This window comes from Gallinula chloropus (assembly GCF_964237585.1).
Source record: "Gallinula chloropus genome assembly, chromosome: 11".
Lineage (NCBI taxonomy): Eukaryota > Metazoa > Chordata > Aves > Gruiformes > Rallidae > Gallinula > Gallinula chloropus.
In genome coordinates this window covers 4,139,576-4,162,448 of record NC_140096.1, presented here as the reverse complement: position 1 = coordinate 4,162,448, position 22,873 = coordinate 4,139,576, and the positions used below count along the sequence as shown (strand labels likewise).

The window sequence follows — 22,873 nt, the reverse complement described above, 5'->3', positions numbered from 1 at the left end:
GTAATCAAAATACCGATTCCAGTGTATGAAATATCTCACTTGTTTGTTTCTTCTTCTTTAGGATTGGTGCCAGAACCAAGCCTTACTTCCAGCATAAGCTCCCAGCACCTACAACTACAATCTACACCCCCAGCATCACCCTCAACCAAACGATGACCTGTACTCAATCAGTCTTTTCAGGTTCACAGAGCACTGATGGACAAAGGACCCTGCAGCAAGAGGATGGATGGGACATGCAAGTCTCCAACACCCAGCTTTCTAGCACAAACTGGCAAACCCCACCATCTGTTTAGGGCTTGAACCCACTCCAGATAATAACAATAAAATATTCCCTTCCTCTCTGCTCCAGTGTTACAAGCAGCCTGTTTCCAGAGCCCTTCTACTTGTGAATCCATCTGTCCTTGGGAGGTCTGTTGCTCCTCTCTGCACTTACCAGCAGAATAAACTTCTTCTGTGCCAGTCCTGCCCGCCCTGAGCTGTGAAGCCCAGAGATGCCTGCATGCAAGGAACCGCCAGTGCTCCTCACAACTATGGGGCTCTGTGCTCAAAAAAACACATATATGAGTCATCTGTTCTGCTCAAAGCTACAGGAAGACTGTCCCCTGGCCTACCTGTTCTGGTATTTTCTCCAGTCTCATGAGAACTGCCCCATGTGAAGGTTACTCAGTTATCTTCCAGAATCACAGAATCATTAAGGCTGGAAAAGACCTCCAAGATCATCCAGTCCAACTGCACCCCCTACCACCTCAATTACTCAATAACCCATGTCTCTAAGTACCTCATCCAACCTTTCCTTGAACACCCCGAGGGATGGTGACTCCACCACCTCCCTGGGCAGCCCCTTCCAGTGCCCAACCACTTTCTGAGAAAAAATGTCTCCTCATTTCTAACCTGAACCTCTCCTGGCACAACCTGTAGCCATTCCCTCTTGTCCTATCGCTTCTTATCTGTGAGAAGAGGCTGACCCCCAGCTCAGCACAACCTCCTCTCATGTAGCTGTAGAGAGCAGTAAGGTCTCATCTCAGCCTTCTCTTCTCCAGTTCCCTCAGCCACCCCACATCAGACTTGTGTTCCAGCCCCTTCTCCAGCCTGGATGCTCTTCTCTGGACACATTCCAGGGCCTTGATGTCTTTCTTGGAATAAAGAGCCCAAAACTGAACCCATTATTCAAGGTGTGGAACACAAGTCCATGGCCTACGGACATTTTCACTGTGTTCTGATTCCTCCTGAACTCCGGTCCCAGTTGTCTCTTTACAATACCACCCCTCTACACTTAATTTTACCTCCTGATTCATGTTCTTCCCCTCCTGTTTTCTTCTGCACTCTCTCCATTCAGAAAAGGCTGCATCTCCCCTTTCTTCACCTCCTCCCAAGCAGACAGCCAGCTTGTCTGCAATGAAACCTCTTCAGATTCAGCCCAACTTGGGAAACTTACTGCAAACTCTCCTTCCATTTCTCTCTGCTGCTCCAAGCCAGTAATTTCAACGTGAAGGCATTTAAAACCCTGTCAGCAGAAACAAGGACTGGAGACTGCATCTATCCCTAATGTGAGAAGACTCATCAGCCAAAACACACTGCGCTGTCCCAGGAGGGAGATCTCCTCTTTGCCCAAGCAAGCATCAGCATAGGTCCCACTAAGCAGCAGCGAGTAGCAACACCACTCCCCAGAGGGGATGGAGCGGTGACAGGTACGTTCTGCTGAGTTACGTATCTGTCAGAGACAAGGTGAGGGGGCACACTTGGAAGGGTCGACAGACTTTACAGAAGATACAGCATATCTGGAACCAACTGCTTGTCTTTTGGGCCATTCTGCTGGGAAATCTTTCCAAATACCTGGCTGTCAGGGGAATCTCCCATTTCTTTGGACTCCTGTCTCAAGTCCTCACCTGTCTGCAAACCTGACATCCAGATGTCTGATCTCCAAGGAGCCTGCTTTGCCTCCTGGGTTGGTTGCTTGCTTCTTGCCCCACTGTTGGAGTCCAGCTCTCAGGTTTGCACCCCAGGCAGGACAAAAGGCAGGAGGAGACCAAGTCTAAAGGGACATCTGGAAGCAGTGGTCAGCTCCTCAAGTCCCTACACAAAAAGCAGAGGCACCCAGGCAGCAATCTGCACAACCCAGAGTGAAACTGGGAGCCTGGGCAAGTCCCCGTGGGGCAGAGCAAAGCAGACCTGACCTCCCAGAAGCAGGACCATGCCCCATGCCGCAGGGTGGCCTGGCAGCAGCACTGAGCTCTGCCCGGACACTTGCTGCTTTAGGGTCTACATGGTGCTTGCCAAGAACTGGATTCAATGCAAATCACCATCAGAAACCCTGAACACTCAAGACAGACAAGAAACAAGGTAAAACCTCCTCCACAAATGCCACCAAATACAAGGGAAATGTCAGGTGCATCACGCTTGGCCTTTCGGGAGACTGCTGGGAATGACATGGATGACATCTGTTAGACTCAGGACTTAGTTCTGCCAAGACAAACCGACCCAACTCTGCCAGATACCAGACACTTTTAGCATTGATGGACTTCAACCAATCTCTCAAGCAGATACGATGAAAGATAACCACCTGATGCCTAGGCAGCTCTGATGCCTCCAGTGCTGTGTCTGACCTACCCTATTTAAAAGAGGTTCTCAAGAGTAAATAGCACACTATGGCCCCGACTTTACTGCTCACACAGAAGCACTGCCAGGGAAAACAGGAGCTCCCTGTGTGTGGGTAACAGTCTACCCTGACCACCTCAGCCTTGCCTGGAAGACACAGCATGGTCCTCTCTGAAGTAGGATTATCCTACACAAACCCTGGGGCTTCCACCACCCAACCCCCCATGCCCACCAGTACAACCACCTCTTGGTGTTTCTCAACAGGGGAAGTTCAGAGCAGAAAAGCCCCAGGACACTCCACTTGCTGCCCCACAACCAAGGGATGTTTCTCCACGGCCACTGCGAGGAAGAAGGGATTCCAACAAACTGTGGAAGGAAGCTGAACATAACAATCCAGAAAGCTGCCAACATCTGGAAGACCAAAGCTTTGCACTATAATTCAGGATTGATTTCTTGCCTCAAATAGATTTCTGGATGGGTTGCAATTAAAATGAGTTACATGATGCTCTACAGACATTACTCATTTCCGCTTCAGATTTTATTTTTGCAGCTTCTCTTTCTAGACCCTTTTGAGTTTCAACAGCCACTCCTTGGACCTGAACTCTCCTTCTTTCCTCTCGTCTTCTGGACAAATCGCTCTGCTTATGTTTCATCACTAGGAGGAGGATTCTGATGGTGGTGGCTTACACAGCCTTGTACCATTTCCCTGAGAAGAGCTGATCAGTGGTGAAAACTCCCACCATGAGCAACGACTACCAGGAAACTCCCGGAAACCTCTGAGCATTGATCAGAGGCAATTGTTTTGTGAGCAGCCCCGAGCCCTCAGCATACCCCTGTAGCATGTCTCCAGCACATAAATTTCCATCTGTTGTTCTGATTCCTGCTCAGAAGCCTCAGGGAGGGAGGTACATAGAAGGAAGGATGGACTATGGGAAAACAGCTTTGATTTTCTGAAAAGCTCATAAAGCCAGTCCAGCTCCCACTGGAAAGGGCAGTGCCACCATTAGCCCCACTCCAGCCATTTGCTGGCCAGTGTTACACAGGGATGGACACAAAAGCAAGATGATAAAACCTGGGATTTCCAGGCCAGCAGTAGGAATGTCAGATGCCAAACCCAGCCCTCAAGAGCATCAGGGTTGAGTTTTCCTGATGCACCAGGCTCTTACCAGCACAGCAGTCCCTCTGTATTTCTCCTATACAACCTTACTCTTGAGCTCCTGTGCATAATGGACAAAACTGCTAGTAGTCCCAAATCTTTGATCTTCATTTGACTTTTGAAGGGTTTCAGGCACCCATTTCCATTTTAAAATATTAGGAAAAGTACTCAATTATTTATATAGCACAAAGGCTTTTAAATAACCCAACTTCTGAAAACATTTTTAAGATGCTGGAATGAAGAATGCCAAGGATTAGCATTATTATTGCTTGAATTTTAGCCTGAGTTGGGAAGAAAACCTGCAAAGGGAAAACTGTCTGCAGTAGAAACAGAAAGGAAAAAAGGGAAGTAAAAGAAAGCTAAAACCATTGCTAGTGACAGCGAGATGTTTGCAGGACTGTTCAAAGGAATGAGGGGAAGTCTTTCATGACCATCTGAGACTAACCACTACAGACGTTTCCTGCTAGGTTTGACAAAACAGGAGGGAACATGCCCCAGGGAACAAGCTTCCTTTTGGGAAGAGGATGGCCAAACACAGAAGCTCTAAAAGAAAAGATTTGGGAAGTAAGATGGGAGCTCACATCACTCAGTCTGAGAGACAGCAGGTTTCTAGGAGATGGAACTTCCAGGGGCATCCCACCATCCAGAGCAGGGCCAGCCTGCCTTGGGTGGCTTTTGTGCCATCCCTTTGTGCACCACCAGCCTCTCCTGTATGGCATCCCCAGCTATAAGGGGAGGATTATTGGTTACCCTGAGTGGTTCTGCCCTGGAGCTTAAGCCATGAAAGACTGAAAAGCTACTACTGCAAAGCTACTATTTTTACTTACGTATTTCTACTTAATGCAGATTAATTTCTTAACTGCACAGAAATACCGCAAAGGGCTTAGAGAAACAACAACAAAAAAAAGGCTAATTTGGATCAATTAATAACAGAGAGCAACTGTATTATTAATGAGTAATGATTGAAGGCTCTAAAGAGCTATAGAGACCTTATCTAGCTGAATGCTATTTAAACCAGTGAGAATAATAAGGATGCAATCTGACGTTATATATGCAAAATATTTGAGGCCAAATTAATCTTTGGTGGAACCCTGCTGACACCATTTGGCATCTCATCTCTGTGGGGATCCCAGGTGGAATTCGAGACGTGGCTTTTAACTGAAGGAGGGAGCAGCCTGGGTGGGAGCTCTGGTCTGTCTGAGGTCCCCTGCAATGCCTCCCTCCCTCCCCCTTTACCTGCAAAGGGCAGAGCAGCATTTCTCAGCAGCCCTCTGTCTTCTATAATCCCATCTACCTTGAATATGGTGCTTTTCATCCTTAGCTGTCAAAGCATTTACCAGGAAAGGGGAATTTCCTTCTGTGCGTTTTACAGACAGAGAAAGGAAGACATAGAATGATGAACTGGCCTCTGCAGCATCACCTGTGGGGCTGTGGAGAGGCAGGAAACAGGGGGCAGCTCCCCCAAGCCCCAGCCTGGGGGCACCCCATCATTCCCCAACCGCTCCAAACACCAGGCAGACTAGCTCAAACCAGGCTTTGGATTAAAATATAGAGAGCCCTGATGGATGGCAGACTGAGGAGCACATCCCTTCTATTGAGCTCTGGAGAATTTCCTGGTCATAGCAGAGATTTTTGTGGTTTTAAAAATCCACAAGATTTAAATTCTCTTGTCTCCCAGCATCAGAAACCTGTGAGCTAATGGGGGTGAAGACAGAGTGCTCTGGATAAACAGGTTATTCCGTCACCATCAATTATTGTGTCTCTCTCAATTTTCTCTACAGCACATCTCTCAGACACTGTCCCAGACAGGGCACGGAGCTACTTGCACTCCTGGTTTCAGCCAGCATGGCAATTTACTGCCTCCTTGGGAAGGCTTTGATATTTTAAAACCACAACAGAGCTTTCCCTTTGCTTGAAAGGCAACCACTAGCTTAGCCACAGCGGAAGTATTTGCAGTGCCCTGGGAGATGAAAGCAGTTCAAACCCCTTCGCTTTTACTGAGCAAATTAAAAATAAACACACAGAGTCCTTCCCTTTATTTCCTTTAACTCTGCCAGTGCCTGTTCCTGTCCTGGGCTTTCGAAGCATCCTTCAGACACGCAGGGATTCGACTGAACAGCCTGGAACCAAGTCTGGCATTAGAGATGGAGAAACTGAGCTACGGTGCTGTCAAGAGGGCAAGAGCACCCAACCACTGCGCCCTGCTGGGTGCCCCACCACTTTGTCCCCCCACGTGTGCTGCGACTCACAACACCCCTCCAAGCCCAGGATGTGGGATTCGACCCCCTGATGGTACCACTGGCTGACCTGAGCAGATCCATCTCACTTGCTTTTTCGTTTGTGCTCCTCAGTCTCTCCATAATTCATTACACTCTCCCCTCCCTGAGCACTTAGTGAGCAAGAAGAAAACTGCACATCCTCACTCATCCCCTTAGGTTCAGACATAGCATAGCACGAGCACCACAGGACCAGACAAGTTCTCCTATGGCTGCAGGAGCCATTAGAACCACGTTCAGTCCCCTCTGCATTTCACCCTCTGTGCGTACAGCGAGCACAGCCACTGCGAGGTGTTGGAAACGAGCTCATGGGGAGAGCTGTGCAAGAGCAGGAGACAAGGGCTAAAAGTGGATGTTGACTTCACTCTCCCATTTGGGTGTAGGCGGTGGAGGTGGGTGGCCGCGAGCAGAGGGGAGGCGGAGGGGGCAGCGTTTATTTCCAGCTGCACTCATGTGCAATTTCGCTCAGCGCTGAGATTTTATAGAAAACAGCAGGAGGTGGGGAGTGGGGGGGGACCAAAAAGGAAAATCGCAGAGTCTCTGCAGGAAAACATGTTAAGGAAGAAGAGAAGAGTCGTTATCATCATCACAGCCCTGAGACTCTGCTATTGTTACCGTGGGGTTTAAAAATATAACAAAACCTAAGGCTGCTGGGACTACATTTCTGCATCGGACACCACTGTGCATGGTGGAAATAAGGCCACTTGACCCAGAGGCACACGCCGAGGTGCTGTAACAAAACGATGGTAGAAAATGCTGCTTGCAGAAAGCCTGCCTCCTAATAAATTGCAAGGTTTTCTTCACTCCCAGAGATTATGTAATATGTTCTTGCCTGCTGCTGACTCATACTTTCCAAAATATATATCTGGGAAGGAAAACATATGCACATGTGTTTTAATCTGTATGCAACCCCGTGCAGGTAAAAAGCAAGTGACCCAAAGAGGCACAAATGCCTGCACACACATGCACACACGCACACGTTGCCATGTGCGAGGATGAGAGGGAGGGACAGCCTGGCATCTGTTCTAAAAACACACTGGAGAGAGATTAAACCATCACCATTTTCTGGGGCAAAACACAGCAACTGTTTAACGCAGAGAGCGTAGGAGGAGAAAAGAAACCGGGAAGCTACGGGGGGAGATGGCAAAATAGGAAGCACCGGGAACATGCTGCCTACAACCTCCAGCCAAGCCTGGGCTCTGGGGACTAGGCACAGTCTCATACTGAGCTTAAAACAGAGCTGGAAAAATGGCTTTTGTGACAGTGTGTCATCCCATCTCCTCAGCACCCACTGCTGCAGCAGGGTGCTGGGTGCAGCCAGGGAGCACAGCCAGTGCTTTCCAAATTCCATAAATCTAGGGTCTTGATCCCGTTACAGCCTGCAGATGCACTTCCCCAGCTCCGGGCATGCACCAAAGCAGCCAGGCTCCTCCTGGTTGAAGACTCTGTAATTGCAAGGCAGCCCGTTAGCCTTAAGCAAATTTGTTCCCAGCCTGCAGGTCCATGAGGTTCAGTTTCTTCGCTTGGTACTTTTAATTCTTTAGGAGAGACTTTGAGAGGCTTCTGCAAAACCCTCAGCATCCAGGAGATGGGATCGATCTGCTGCTGGGCATCGGATGAGAGATTCGTCTACCTTGGACCAGAGACTGAAAATCTATCCAGATGTCAACCCCTGATCACAAAATCAAGGCAGATGCTCCCCGCCGATGAGGGCAGCGTTTCCTCAGCACCCCAGCATGGCTGTCCCTGCTCATAGCAAGCTGCCCACAAACACACTGCGGCCCAGGAGACACTCTCCTTGTTGAAAGGGAGGTGGTTACATCGAACAGACACAACCATCTTCCTTGTCCCATCTCCATCTCCTGCCTGTGCATTTCAGCAGAAGCAGAGGGCCCGTGCCTCCAGCCCAGCCCTTCTCGATGGTATACAGCAGAGATACACCAAGCTGCCTCAAGCCTCCTCACCTTACTATGGAGTCCCTCCCCTGCACCCCTGTACCATGTAAGTACACACACATGCACCTTCCCATTGACAAGCACAGTCAGCACGCTGCTTTACACACCCAGCTTCACACATGTGACACAGGCATAATAAAATTCCCATTTAATACCTAAAACTACATCAGTCACCTACCATTTAAAGGATGCTCGCTCTTGTTTTACAGAAACTTCACAAAACTGTGCTACAATTGTGATTTTTTAACTTAATTCTCAGAGAACTCCACAAAAGGCCAAACATCCAGCACGCCTAAAAGGCTTTGGAATAAACCTTAAAAACAAACATTAAAGATTGATCACGCTTTCCTGAGATTACACTAAAACTGACTGAAGCTCAACTAGATAAGGAAAGAGAGTTGCATAAAATTAATCAGCACCTTATCAAGCCAGGAAGAAAGGATTTCAGATAACAAACCTTCCCTAAATTTGATATCAGAACAGAAACTTCAGCGCACAACCTATTAAGAAAACCTTCTCAGATGTACTGAATACAATACAGGAGAGTGGAAGCGGCACAGACAGCACAGGGAATGAGCTCCATAGAAATGCCTGGGAAAAATCTGTTCCCTGAGAATGCCAGCAAGAGCCTGATGCTTTTTTTATTCAAATGGAACGGTTTTACTTGACAAAACTTTTCTACAGATACACCCAGCAAATTAGCCCACTGCTTATTGGGGTAAAAGACTGATCCTTAGGGTGCTTCAAATTTGGATTTGTGTAGCTGAGGCCATTTTGCATTTTTGCATCAATAAGAAACAGCCCCTACACAATCAGGATCTTTGCTACTCTCAAAATCCTCATAGTTCTGCTGATTCCTCTCCCGGCATCTTGCGAGCGTGAGCTGCACCAGCAGCCACAAGCTCTGAGCTCCCTCACAGCCCCAAGAACCAGGACCAGGAGCTTAACCCTTCCGAAACAGAGAGCTCAGGGTAAATATCTGAGTAGAGGGGAGCAGCTGCAAACATCCAGAGAATTTGACTTGATGGCTGGTGAGCCCAAGTTGTTTCTCTGGCGGCACGGAGCACCTCCAGGATGCTCGGGTACATCCCTGCCTGTGCTGCCATCCTGGTGACAGCTATTCCTCAGCCTTCCAGGCAGGACATGTTCTGCAAAGGTCACCACAGGAGGCAGATCTGGGGACAGAGGGCATGCTCTGGAGAGGCAATAGGATAGTTGGACACACTGCTTTCCCCACCAGAAACAGAGTGGGAAAGACCTCTTCATCTACAGTCCCTCACTGTTCCCACAGCAAAAAAACAGAGCTCCCTGCAGCAACAGAGGGAGAAGGAAAGGATGCCAGAGTACACAGCTGCCGTGCTCATGGTGGGGCAGTAAGATAATCTGATAATGATAAACGACCTAGAAATTAACTTGGTGTTAAAAGAAGGGACAGGCTGCCCGACAGCTACCCTACCCCACGCTGTGGCAGTAGGACGATGCCACGGCAGGGCTGCCTGCTCTCCTGCGGGCACCCCTGGGGCTACAGCTGTCTGCCTTCCAAGTCCTGGCCAGGTCCCAGAGGAAGGCAACAGGGCTAGAGACACAGCTCGTCCCTCGGAGACTCACACAAGAGCACAGAGCTTGCTGTGTAGCCCCTGCTTTACTTAGCCCGAGACGCTGCCTAAAATAGAAACACAATTGTTGCCAGCAGTCTATACGTTATGGCATGCATGTCTCAGCTGATGCAGAAGAAGGGGCAGGCACTAAGCCACATGGGACCTTCCACACAGGCACAGACAGACTTTTCTGCTCCCAGAGCCTGCCACACTAGGAGCTCCGCAATCCCCAAAAAGCAATCCTCCACCCCACAGTGCACAAAACTGTCCCTCCAACACTTCCAAGCAGCAAGGTTCAGATGAAAACGTACCAGCCAGAAACCCAGCAGCACGCCTGCCTACCCCACTTCTCCGCAGATCAAGAGGAGGCGGCACAGCCATATGCAGGCAGAGTGACCAACGGGTGCCGAGCTTTGCTCCTCCAGTGCCACTAACACCCAGCCCAGCACGCACAGCTGTCTGACCACCATGTGCCTCAGTTTCCCTGGCTCTGTGATGGGAGCAGAGGAAGCTCCTCAGGGTAGCACACTCTAAGAAATTTTCTGTGTGAACAGACCAGTCAGTTGAAATCCAGACCCAATTCTTTAAATACCTTCACAAGGGTGCTCCTTCACCCCCTACAGCTCTCTAATTCAGGTGGCAAAGCATGTAGGCCTGCCCATCACGTTGATCAACAGGAGAGCTCTGAGCGCTTCTTGCCCTGAGCTCAGACTTCCTGGTGAACATACCATCAGCATGGTTCTGACAATGCAGGAGTAATACCCTACAAAACCGTGAAATAAGCAGTTGAGGCTGCATAGTCCTTTGCTGGTGAAGAGGACAGCAGGGGTAAAGACAGCTTGGCCATCTGTGGGCTCTTTCAGATTAAGATTCATTTCCACTCAGGAAAGAAATTCAAACATATCCAATAAAATAATAATAATAAAAAAAATCACGGTTCCTCCAGCAGCTCTTCCTCCAGGAGCATCTATTTTTAGTGGGAAGCATAAATCACCACAGCTTGCCGTCTGCAACGGTTGCAGCAGGCAGAATCCAGCTACGCACGGTTAGGCCAACGTGGACACACACACACATTGTCCCCCCGCGCCGCTCTACCCTGGCCACCCCACCAGACCAACTGTGCTTTGCAGCCTCGAGACCCTGCAGAAGGGGAAGAAACAGGGGCTGACCCATCTCGGCTACACCTCGGGAATGGGTGATGGTCCTCTTCTCCAGCTGGGAAAGAGGAGTCACAAGGTGCTGAAGGAACATGCCCAAGACCATAGAGTAAATCAGTGGCAAGCCCAGGACCCAGCAGAACTGTCCTCTGCCACCACCCTGAGCAAACCTCCTCCTCACCACGAGACAAGTATTGCACAATTAACATCACAGAGTTTTCCTCCAGCTTCCTAACTTCTGACCATTGGAGCTTCCACATAGGAGAGCCAAATCCCTGCGTTTTATCAAGATAGCTCTCACAACGTTTCCCTGGGAGATACACACTGAACAGAATCATCACACCTGGGCAAGAAAGATACACACTGTAAATGTAAAATATAGACACCTCCCCCCCCCCAACAGATGCACTATTAACAGCACACAGCACAGAGATGCAATACAGGCACACTACATACAGACATGCAGGCAAGCACTGTACACAAGGAGCACCAGTTCTCCCATCCCAACCAGCATCCGTTAAACACAGAAATCAAAGACTGACAACCAAATGAAATTAACAGTACAGAAGAGGGGTTCTAGTCACAAATTAAGCCAAACCAAACTTACACGGAATTTTGGCAATTTTCCTTCAGACATTATATACAGCAGTTGGGCTGTGTACTGAATACCTGATCCAAAAAGAAATATAACCACATTATGCAAACAGACGGGGGCAGGAGTCAGGTGAACATGCAGCTCTTAAATAACATTCATCTACGGGAGAGGAAAGCACCTCTGCATTCCCACAGAAGGGCTCGAATCTGGGCAGATCTTCATTCACTACAAAGCGTAAGCAAGCGCGGCGCTGCTGCCATCCGGGGGGAGAATCCAAATGGCAGGACAGAAAAGAGCCATCACGTCAGAGACCTCTGAGCTGTCCCGTCCCCCTTTCAAGTTGTCATGTGAGGTTTAAAACAGAGGTGGGAAATAGCCAGGGTGGGGGGAGGAAGCCTTTAACAAAAGGCAAGGAAGCCCTCTTATTAGCCTTAAAGAAAGAGCATTAAAATCACAGCAAAGGCAGGACTGGCAGGGATGGTCCTGACACACACGTTTTTTCAGAAGCATCCAAAGAAGGGGAAATGGACCCTTTTCCCCTGGGGAGAAGGGTGTCTCAATCTTTAAGACTGCCGATTGTCGCTCAGGAGGAATGGACTTTTTATGGACTGTGTGAAACAGGGTTGCTATGATACAGTCAGAGGCATTTTCATGAATCCTGTGGCAAATAACATTGAATCCTGCTTAAGCAGACAAACAGCAAGGCAGGTCTCCCATCACCCAGCCTTAGCAAATACACAGGAGCAATCACTGAAAGAGATTTTATGCATTATAATTATGTTATTTGCATACAAATTAATATTTTTTTCTTTGGGGCTGTATTTTCCAGAGGGTCAGGGCTTTGATTTATTTAAGGTATGATCCCTTTTTCCCTGTCCCTGGGCTTGAGCATCCCCACAAACATGAAGAACTCAATGTCCAGAAATGGGGGGAGAGTTAGGGGCCAAATTACCCCAGGCACCCAACTGCAACCAGCACCACCATGAACCGAATCATCCCACAGAGCTTATGGAGAAGGAAAGCTCCCCTACATATAGACACTTCACAGCACACAACTTACACCCCAAATTTTGCCACCACAGTCACTTGTAAGTACAGAGAGTCTACTGTGAGCGACTAGGAACGCTGTCACCCCAAAAAGCTGCTATTGCAGACTGGCACGGATTGAGCTGCTCCTGACAAGTCTGGCACGATGGAGTTAACTAGCTAATTGCTCCTGCAAACCAGGCAGTTCCAGGCACCACCAAGGGCTTGGAAAACACAATCTGCAGGTGCAAAGCTACAAAAACGGGGCCAGGGCAGGTGTCTCGAAGCCTGTTTGAAAAGGGGCCTACTCAGGACTCGGAGTGGGAAATGGGGATTACACCACCCAAGCAGAAACCCCAGCCCTGACTCATTTTTTTCAGCTTATTGCCTCTCTCCCCCCAAAAAAAGTCCAACAGAAACAGTGTGGCTACAATAACAAAGTTTCCTGCTCCCAACTTTGAGGCTCATAATGCTCGGTGTAAACCTGATTGCTCTGACTCGCCCAGCCTTCAGGAGAGCAACAGGCAGGAAAGGGGTAATAAAATTACATTCCTTCTCTCAAGCACATCCTGTGATGGAAAAAAATAGGCTCCCAGTGCTCATTCTCCCAGTAGCTGAGCGGGCATGATGCCCTCATCCTCTCCGTGCACCCCACCAGCCAGAGATGCCACCGAACCACACAACTCCACCGATGGAACCAGAAGGGGAATTAGGAATGGGACACAGGGGTAACACACACCGTGGTGTACACAGACACCTCCCAAACAGCACCAAGAAGTACAAGCTCCGGATCAGGGAACACGCTGTGCGCACACCGGGAAACCGCGTTAGGTACCGAGTGTTCCTTGCAGCAATCTTACTGAGAGGCAAACCCTCACACCCCGAGAGCTAACCATGAGGAAACTAAACATTCAGACACGGTTGCATCTCATTTTGAACTTGCTGGCTTGCTTTGGTTTCTCATTTTTCACCCTTACTTCTCCAAATCTCTACGTTGCTTAAAACTGGTTCACCGAAAGGATGATTTTGGCTGCTGTTTGATTCCCTTTCCACAGCGATCTTCACTTATTTATTACATTTCCAGGAGATTCTGCAACCTATAAAACTAATGACATGCTAGCTAACAAGACAATAATGCAAATTTGAGCTGTTTAACAACCCAAACCATCCACAGCACCAAATTTATATTTCTTCTGATTATTTTTAATAAAAAGAAGGCTGACTTGAGTCCCCTACAAAGTGAAGCCAGTACCTCCTGCACAGGTAGCTACAAGTGAAGAGGGGGAAACGGAGCCAGCAGGCACCCGAGCATCTTCGCTGGGCTTGTATCACCAGGTCTTGGCTTTGCCATCCATTCAAATGGGTTACTGCCACCAGACACTTTTTGCCAGCTTTGGGGACAACTGCAGAATTGTCTCTTGGACTTGGGGAAAATTTTTTTTTCTCTTTTATTTATATCAAAAGCCAATCTGAAAGTGCCCGATTCGCAGGATTTAACTCGCTCTCCAAGCATGCCACCAGCCAAAATGAGATCAGCTCCTGAGCCCAGCTATGCATTTAACTTGCAGCACACAGACCCTGCCATGGAAATACCTGTCCCCCCCAGAAGCTCCAGTTGTGCCTTTAGGAATCAGTTACACCATTATTGTATTTTTTGCCTGATTAGCAGAGGACCCAGATAAACACCAGACAGCTGGAATCAGCACAAACTGGTTAAATTACCAAGGCAATACAATTCCAAGGAACATTAGCAAGAGATGCCAACATTTTCTATCTGTGATTATTTTTGGTTTGAGCAATTCTGATTTTTCCAGAGGGGAAAATATTCTATTTTTAAAAATCCTTCAGATTTCTAACAGCAACCCAGTACAAGACATATTTTCAAGAGGAAAAGGCATCACTCTTTTCAGACATTCCCTTCACATTCTCTCCAAACTTCAGGCAGTGACACTCAAGCCCCCCAGCCAGCTCTGCTTCCAAGCTGTAAACATTGCAATTTTGGTCTAGACATCTTTCAACAGAAGGACCTCTAACAACTGGACGCCTTTTCAACAAGCCTGTAATACACAACTTAGCACTTCATTTTCAAGAAAATCAATGTAAATAAAGTCACGAAAAACAACTCATCTCAAAATCTTGTTATCTTTGAGGGGGGCAAAGATTTTTCTTACATATATTACAAAATAATTATATATATATAAAAATACACACACGGAAGAAAAGCTAAAATAAAATTCCTAGAGAAATCAAAGCAAAACCAAACCCCTCCATATCTGTTGCTTTAGCAAAGAAAAACAAAGCATGCATTCCCCTTTTTCTCTTTGATCCCTCCTTCCCCATTTGCAGAGATAGAAACCACATACAAACAGAAAAAAAAAAGACCCCAGCAAGGTTATGTTCCCATCCCTCTCAGATCTTTAAAGAAAGGAGCTAAGCTACAGCAGCGTGGATGTAGAATTTGGAGGTTTTGGGGGTGAATATTGAGAAAAGGAGTCAGATCAGCAATGCAACACAGATAAATAAAGTAGAATTTTTCTTCTCCCTCCCACCCCCCATTTTTTTTCCTTGTGGTTGAACGTTATTTTAGCAAAGATTTAATCCTTTAATAGGATTTCTCAACCCCCCCTTAAAATGTCCGGAGCTCAATTCAATTGCACACACCACCACCTCTCACCTGGCAGCTACATGGTTACTCTCACAGCCATCGCACATTAACTGCTTGCTAGAAATTTCACACAAAATGACTTATTAACAGCGTGAGCCTCTTATTTTAAAGGAAGCAAAAGAACACAGCCAGTGCTTACCACAGACACATATTTGCACTCTGCTTCTAACTAAATATGTATAGCTCTATCTCGCCGGCACCGAACGATATATGAATGGATTACTATTAGTTATCACATTTAAAACCCAGGCAAAAGCAGCTACACTTACAGGCATACTTAAAAGACAAGACATGACAAAAGATTTAGGGAGAGATAATATACCAACGTCATACATATCACAGCGAGGCCATGTTGAAGCTCAACGCGTTTCCCCCCTCAGTAAGAAATCTCTCTCTCTCTCTTTCTCTCTCTCTCTCGCGCCTTTCTCTCTCTCTCTCTCTCGCTCTTGCTCTCTTGTTGAATTGCTAGTGGTAGTAGTAGCCCCCAACAGCTCAGGAGAAAAAATCCATTTAACGAGTGCCCAAGAAGAACATGAGTATGACATTCACAAGCAATAGCACCACAATCACTGCAAAAACGACCACCGTTTGAACATCCAAGGTCATGGTGCAATGCAGAACACTGTAGTGTTCAAGATGTGGGGCTGGTAGATTTGGAGAAGTCAACCTCTGCTCTGTAAGACTGTCCATACATCCACCATGCTAGAATAGAGGAGAAAACTGTTCCTGGTTTTGATTTTGTTCGTAATGCTTTGTGGTCTGCTTTGAGTTTATCCCCTATCTGCTGTCTCTAGCTCACGCTGGAGCCCGCTAAGTGAAGCATCATCACAACCAGTGAGCACTTAAGATGCAAAATCCTTCCTTTAGGAAAAGAAAGCGAGCGCTGTCTGCAAGCTTCTCTCTCTCTCTCTCTTCCCCCCTCTCTCTCCCGGTCTCTCTCTTGCTGGCTGGCTTGCTTTTTAATTCGTCAAGCCAGTGCAGATAAGAAGCCTGGGTGAGTGTGACAGCTCTGCAAGCTGCTGCGGCTGCATCTCTCGGTGCGAGGCGGACCCTTTCGCATACTAATCAGCTCCAGTGACCAGGCAGCGAAGGGATCCTGGCTGTCAGTCAAACGCAAAAGGAAGCGGTCGCTCCATAAATACGCGAGTCTTCCGCCCGTCGTGACAGGGAGCACCACGCAGGCATGTTTTTCCCCTCGACTTTTGCGGCAGTTCAGGAAAACAGAGCCGTGCGGGGGGCCAGGAAGCCGGGGTGGCGGTGGGATGCCGATGCTGAGCTCCAGGAAGGCGAATCCGGGCTTTCCGTGCAACGCAGCTCCGGTCCCTCACCGCCTGTCTGTACGGCGGGGACACGTCTGCCCCGTCGGCACCGCCTGCGCTGAGCCTCCCGTGGAAAATATTAAACGCCAGCAAAAAAGAGCCGGTGCTGCTAGGAGCCTGCTCAGACCAGGTAGGGGAGCAGGAGACCGAGAGGGGAAGGAGAGCAGCCAAAATAACGGAAAGGCAACCCTTGGTAGCTTGGAAATGCACTGTGAGCCTGTGCAGTGGGGATTTTGTAGGGGGAATCACTTTTTAGCTCTGTACAATACCACGCACAGCATCCCATCACAGACCTGTGCAGAGCCTCTCCTCAGCGCTGCACTGGCTTTCTCCATGTTAGAGTTAAACTGAATTCTGATGCCATACACAGAGAAGTATGAAAAGCAGGGGGGAGGATGGGGGATGTTTACTCCTTCTACAGCACCCAGAAAAGCCCATTCCTACATTAAATTCACATACACACTCAGGGGTTGTGGTCCAGGTGCCACTTGCTATCCCCAACCTCATTCTTAGACCCCAGAACACCAGTGGTTACCTGAGTGAGGCATCACACACACACACACACGGATGTGCTCAGCTGGAAAAAGCAAACGATGTTACAGACAAATATAGAAATGTTGCCAATGAATATGCATTACACACTGAAATGTGCTTACAGGGGCAGCTCATCTGCACCTTCCAGGGAACTTGCTCCTTCGAACAGACCCACGACATTCACATGGAGACACAAGGCCAACATGCACCAAGCAGCACTTAATTTGTTCTCCAGCAGCAAATAACAACAGCTCAGGAGGATTTTAATGTTTAAACCTGAACAGACAAGGCCTGGGGACAGCTCATGCTGAGGAGAGGCAGCCTTTCTTCCCCTCCCAGCATTCTTCCAGGGCAGGTAGGTTTTTTTCATCACCAGCATTTGGGAAAGGGATAGGTGGGCTTATGCTCCTAGTCCACCTCCCCATGCAAACTGACACTAACCCCAGATGTTTACTGCAAGGCTTGTTTTAATTTTCTTCCTTTGCTATTTGGGTTGCCGGGGGGCTCCCTCAAAAGGAGCTGGCTTCTCCTCTCTCTGCCCCCAAGCCCCATTCATTAAATGAGAGAGCATTTGGGGTGGGCAAGGGCTGAGAACCCACAGTGCCCTCCCTCCCTCGTCTCCACCAAGACCCAGAGGTTCCTGCAAGACCAACACACCGTCCTCCTCACTTCTGGCCGGCTTTGCAGCGCGTGGGCCGCAGTGTGTTCGCAGGCACAGAGGGTGGGTTGCTTTGTGCAGTGTTAGAAATAAAAACAGTTCAGGTTAATCAGGTGTTCTCTCTCTCTCCCTTTTTCCTTTCCTGTGGTAACTAAAAGCCAGAGGCTGTCTCCAGCAACAGAGACCCCCTGCTCTGTTCAAGCACAGAATTTCTCATTCTGGAGGACAGTGAAAGGTGATTTTTCACCTGTGTATTTACAAGAAGCTGCTTTAAGCCTCCTCCCAGCAGCAGCCTGGCTGCCCCGCTGGCATATACACCAGGCTGGGCCTGCATCAGGAATCTGCCCCATCACCAGCTCCCAGGCCCACATTTCATACTAAGTATGTATTTGCACAACAGTCAGCCTGCCTGATGCAGTTTTGTACTCCTCAGAACAACAAACATAATCGATGTGAGGTATTTATTATTGCTACCAACCCTTCCCAAAACAATACCAGCAATTTTCCAAAGCCCAAGCCTGAGTTTCTAGAAACATCCAGGAAATTCCAGTTTCTGTCTCAGTAACAACCACCTCTCCAAAGCCTACGCCAGCCCCAGATTCAGAGGCATCTTTCCAGCCAGTTAGTCTTTTCCTCTCAATTGGAAGATGCGCAGAGGGAGCCTGGGTCTGGAGCCTGGGTTTAGAGCCCAGCCTCAGATTGAGCAGCACTGTAGAGGTGTTGTACCTGTGCTGAGACCTGGCAGACACCTCCACAGACACAGCCTTGTCCTGTTTGGGTCCTCTCAATGCCAAGGGTGGGAAGCGACCGGCACAGTTTCAAGGCAGATTCCTCTGTGCTTTTGCATATAGACAGGGGGAGATAAAACTGGACATGTAAAAGCAGCAGAGGCCTAAGAAATATCCAGAAAAAAAAGGTGCAGTAGCCATCACACATGCTCAATAGCCACTTCCGTTGCTGAAGAAGAGGATTTCATTACAAGAGATGTGCCTGGCAGGTCTCAGGCAGTCATTCTGCGAGAGCTGAGCCAGTCACAGCACAGGGGAGGGCAGAGATTATAAATAGAGGCAATGGAGCCAGCCCCCTGCCAGCTGCAAGCAGGAGGTCCCCCACTACCCCGCTCTCCACGTACAGCTTGTGCGTCACGAGCAGCTGCGGGCCGCAGGGCGATAGCTGCGGTGCGGAGACCCCACTGCCATCCTCCCTGGCTGGAGGGGCTGGGAGAGGGACATGCGGTGCTGCTGCAGCCTGGGAGGCTCCAGCAACAACCACCAGCGTCCCCAGGTCCTACTGGGAGCAAACACCCCAGCAGAGCAGGCAGGAGGGCACTGGGTGCTTCACCACATACAGACACAGATATTGGGCTCAGGTGAAAGTTGTGCACGTAACCACTACCAAGAGTGATCAGTACACAGAGATTTACTGCACAGAACCTTCTGTTTAAATTAGATTCAGTGTACTCCCAATAGTACTTGCTGCTTTATATAATTTCCCATGCCTATGCTTTCTCTGCAAAGTCTCACTGAAAAAGGAACACCTACACATCAGGGGGTTTATATAAAACCAGCACAAAGTCTAACTTCATGTAACGCCTTCTGAAAAGCTCAGCCTAACCTTCTGCATAGAGCTAAGCTGAGGACAAAGAAGAAAAGATTTGCAGTCCTTATACAAACCACCAGCTGCCCTGACAGCACAGCACATGCCCTGGCATGTAGCAGCCTTCAGGAGTTTGTGATGCAGGGTCAGGGATGGCTTCTCCTGTATGAGAAAGCAGTTCTGAAGTTCAGCACCTCTCCACTGGGCACATCATCCAAGGAAGGAGCTAGAGCCCTGCTGATACAGCTCATATACACATCTATGCACACACACAAACCTGCACATACACCAACAGAGAGAGGGGGAGTGTTCTGGACTCCCAAAACCCAGGTGAATCAGAACGTGCCTACAATGCCACTAATTAGGATATGGTAATTCTGAGCAAGTCTCTGAAGCAGAGGATGGCAACCCAGCCTTCCTGCCTTTGTGCGCAATACCTTGGGCTCAGCCATGTGACCACGACTCCCTCCAATGGATGTCTCCAGCAATTAGCACAACCCGCTACTTCCAGCTAAACAGATACAGCTCTGGGGAGCCAGGATTCCGGATCCGAACACTTAAAGGTCCTGTGTCACACCCCGCTGACAGGGAGCCTCCCCAGGAGCCGGCAGGGTCAGCCAGGAGCGTGCAGCAGTACAGGGCTTCAGCTCCAACTCCCTGTTCTGCCACCAATCCCCTATGCAGATTAAGAACCTCCATTGTTGATCTCCAGTGCTGCTTGGACACACAGAGGCATCTATGCTTTCCTAACACAGCAGCTCCATCTTCCAGCACCTGCAGAAGTGAAGCCCACCCAACCCCAACGCAGACCCAGTGCATGCTGTTCATGCTACTGTAGGAAGCAGTGGGGCTGAGCTCTGGGCCTTGGCATGAGGACCAGGCCAGGAAAAGTTGCTCATCAGTCAATTAAAGGAGATAAAAAAATATTCTGGGGAATTTGTGAAAGTTTCAAACAAATCCTGAGGCAGCTTGTGATTCCAAGTGGGCATAGAACCGTGGTTGTATTGGTCTGGATACAATGACACAGCATAGAGGAGAAGGGCTGCTGGAGAGGGTCAGTCCTGAACTGGTTCAGTTCTGTTTTCCCTTTTGAGCACACAACCCACTTCAGATCTATACAGCACCATGAGAGAAGTGGGAACGCTTCCTTTGAATTAACACTGCCCTCAGGGAGGAATGAACAGCAATGGTACCCAGGGGACATTGTGGGCAGGAGATGGTCAACTGCTCTTCCACTCCCAGCCTGCTCTCCAGGGCACTCAGGGACTGCTGCCTGCGATGACAGGCACCCATGAAGGGTTTGAGACATGGACTCCATCAGAGATTATGAGATCATTATTTTATTTTTTTTAATCTAGCCTGGAATTAAGCTCAGGGTTTCAGAGATTAAAGGCCAGAAGGATTAGAATTTACTAAATTTTTCAAAATGAGGATTTTCTTCATCTGAGGGTTGCCTTTCTCCTTTCACTTCACAGTAAGTCTGACAGAGTCCTCCTCTCCTCTCCTCTCCAGCCAGAAGGGAGGTACCAGTCTACAAGCTGCAGGACCACTGCACAGGGCAGGATCTTTTCCCCAAGAAACTCCAGCATTTTTTAGGTTTCTGGACTAGCTTCACAAGAAGCTTTGTAAATCCCCAAATGCCTGAATTCCTTATCCACAGCAGTATGCAAAGCAGGGGAATATCCATCAAAACTTGGACTCAGGGCGCTGATTTCACCCACTGGTCCTTGCCTACCCACTCCATCTCTCAAACACAAAGCTTCCTCACTGTCCATGTGAACTTGGCCTTTCTTCCAGTAACTTCCTCAACTTCCTTCTTTTGTCCTTCTTCCATTTCCTTTCTCTACATATTTCCCTCCCACAGCAGCTTGAGTGTCCTCTACCAGAGAGGCAAACAAGAAAACAAAGCGGTGGGGTGGCTGGAAGCGCAGCTTCCTCCAGCACCTTCCACATGAACTGCACAACACGCTTCACTGAATTCACAGCACAGCCAGACAAGCAAACAGTTCCATTTACACAACTAATATAAAATACAATTTCAGAAAGATAAAGGGGAAAGGAGGAGAGGTGGGCAAGGATAAGGTGATGATCTCAAAAGCTGGTGAGGCATAAATAGAATCAGAGGAAGAACTCCATAAGAAAAGGCTGAGTTGAGAGCCTGCAAAGCAGGGACATAGGAGAGAAAGTGGATGGTGAAGAGGGCAGAGAAAGACCTGTGAAGTTCTAGCAAGGCTAAAAGTGTGGAAAAAGAGAATAAGTTGCCTTTTTAAGCCCACTTTTACAATGTTTATAGAACTTTGGGAGCTGCTCTAGGTTGAGCATGCCACAATGCTTAACCTGCATGACCAACTGGCCAAGAGCATTATACAAAGCTCAGAGTCTCTGGGGATGGTCCTCAGCATCTCTGGGCAACTGCTCTAAGTATTCCATGAAAAAGAAGAGAGACAATTTCATCAGAAGATGGGAAGTGTGACATTGACCTCCATAGCTTGACCCTCAGCAGACACACTGTATACAAAGACAGAGAGATCTCAGGTAAGCTGTAGTGGGTGAACTCTTTCCCATTCTTCATGAGTTCTAATTTTATCTTGGAAAACAAGAAGTTATATACAACAAAATATGTCCCCAGTGTAGAGATTTCTTTATTTATAACCAATTTAATTTAATACTAGCAGTCAGACAACAACCAAAGGTAGGCCAGGGAGGTTGTGATGTATCTGTGCACCAGCCCTGGCTGACCACCCTCCTGCAAACTAACCATGCTCCACGTGAACAGGTCTTAACAACAGTGAAGGGTGGTAGTGACATATGTGATACTAACCAAGGCCTTGGACCACATGTGCCCCGTCCCTGGAGGTGTTCAAGGCCAGGTTGGTTGGTGCCCTGGGCAACTTTGTGTAGATCCAGGCCTGAAGGTTGGTGGCTCTGCCTGTGGCAGGGGGTTTGAAACTCTCTGATCATTGGGGTCCCTTCGCAACCCAGACCATTCTATGATTCTATATGGAAACATCAACCAACCCTGGTTCCTTCTACAAACAGAGCCAGCATCTCGGCACATGCTGCGCTTTCCTCCATCGAAGAATTAAAGGACTTTGTGATGCTGTGAGGGGGAGGAAATAAAGCCAAAGCCTTGTCACTGTTCTCTTGTAAAGTGCCCAGGTGCTTTTTCCAGAGCACCCTGACCAAGTGTCATCTGCATCCTAGCATGGCTTAGTGCATCCCTGCAGCCACCCCGCCCTCAGCAGCCGTGCCGTGCCACACACACACAACCACAAGGCCCTTCCCCAGCAGAGGCTGTGCTACCAGGAGCGATGTTCTGGTAACACTGGTTTCCATAGCTCTTGTAATACTGCACAAATCATGCTGAAATGGCACAGAGAGCATGCCTGTCTGGGGGGGAAACCCACTGTGCTTGCCTGGATTGCAGGGAGAACAACAAAACTTCTATTTTTAAGTTTATCTGAACTTACAGCATTAAGACAGACTGAAATCTCATGCCCCTGGCAATCGTGTTGCAAGTGCTTTCTCTTCTCTTTGCGCTTGCTCCACTCCCCAGCCTGTACTCTAGAAGCATCCTCAGACTCCCGATTTTGAAGAAAAGGAAAAAATAAAGCCAACCCTCAAATCCAGCAGAAATCAGATGTGGTAATACTAATTACCCTGTCACAGAGAAAGACTTCAGGGACCAAGAAAATTCTGTTTAAAAGGTGACCCGTTCAATTCCGATGTTCGTTTCAACCTTA

General features: G+C 48.4%; 2 protein-coding genes across 4 annotated transcripts in view; both read right to left on the bottom strand.

Moving 5' to 3' along the window:
• Positions 1-22,873, bottom strand: part of ARHGEF9 (Cdc42 guanine nucleotide exchange factor 9) — a gene marked incomplete at its 5' end in the record, with an annotated part of 119,257 nt that overhangs the window by 88,937 nt on the left and 7,447 nt on the right. The gene's annotated exons all lie outside the window — the stretch shown is intronic.
• LOC311195770 (uncharacterized protein) lies at positions 15,534-15,713 on the bottom strand (the record flags this gene model as incomplete). Its single annotated transcript, XM_084269193.1, has 1 exon — positions 15,534-15,713. The coding sequence occupies one exon, from the start codon at positions 15,711-15,713 to the stop codon at positions 15,534-15,536; it is 180 nt and encodes a 59-aa protein (XP_084125319.1).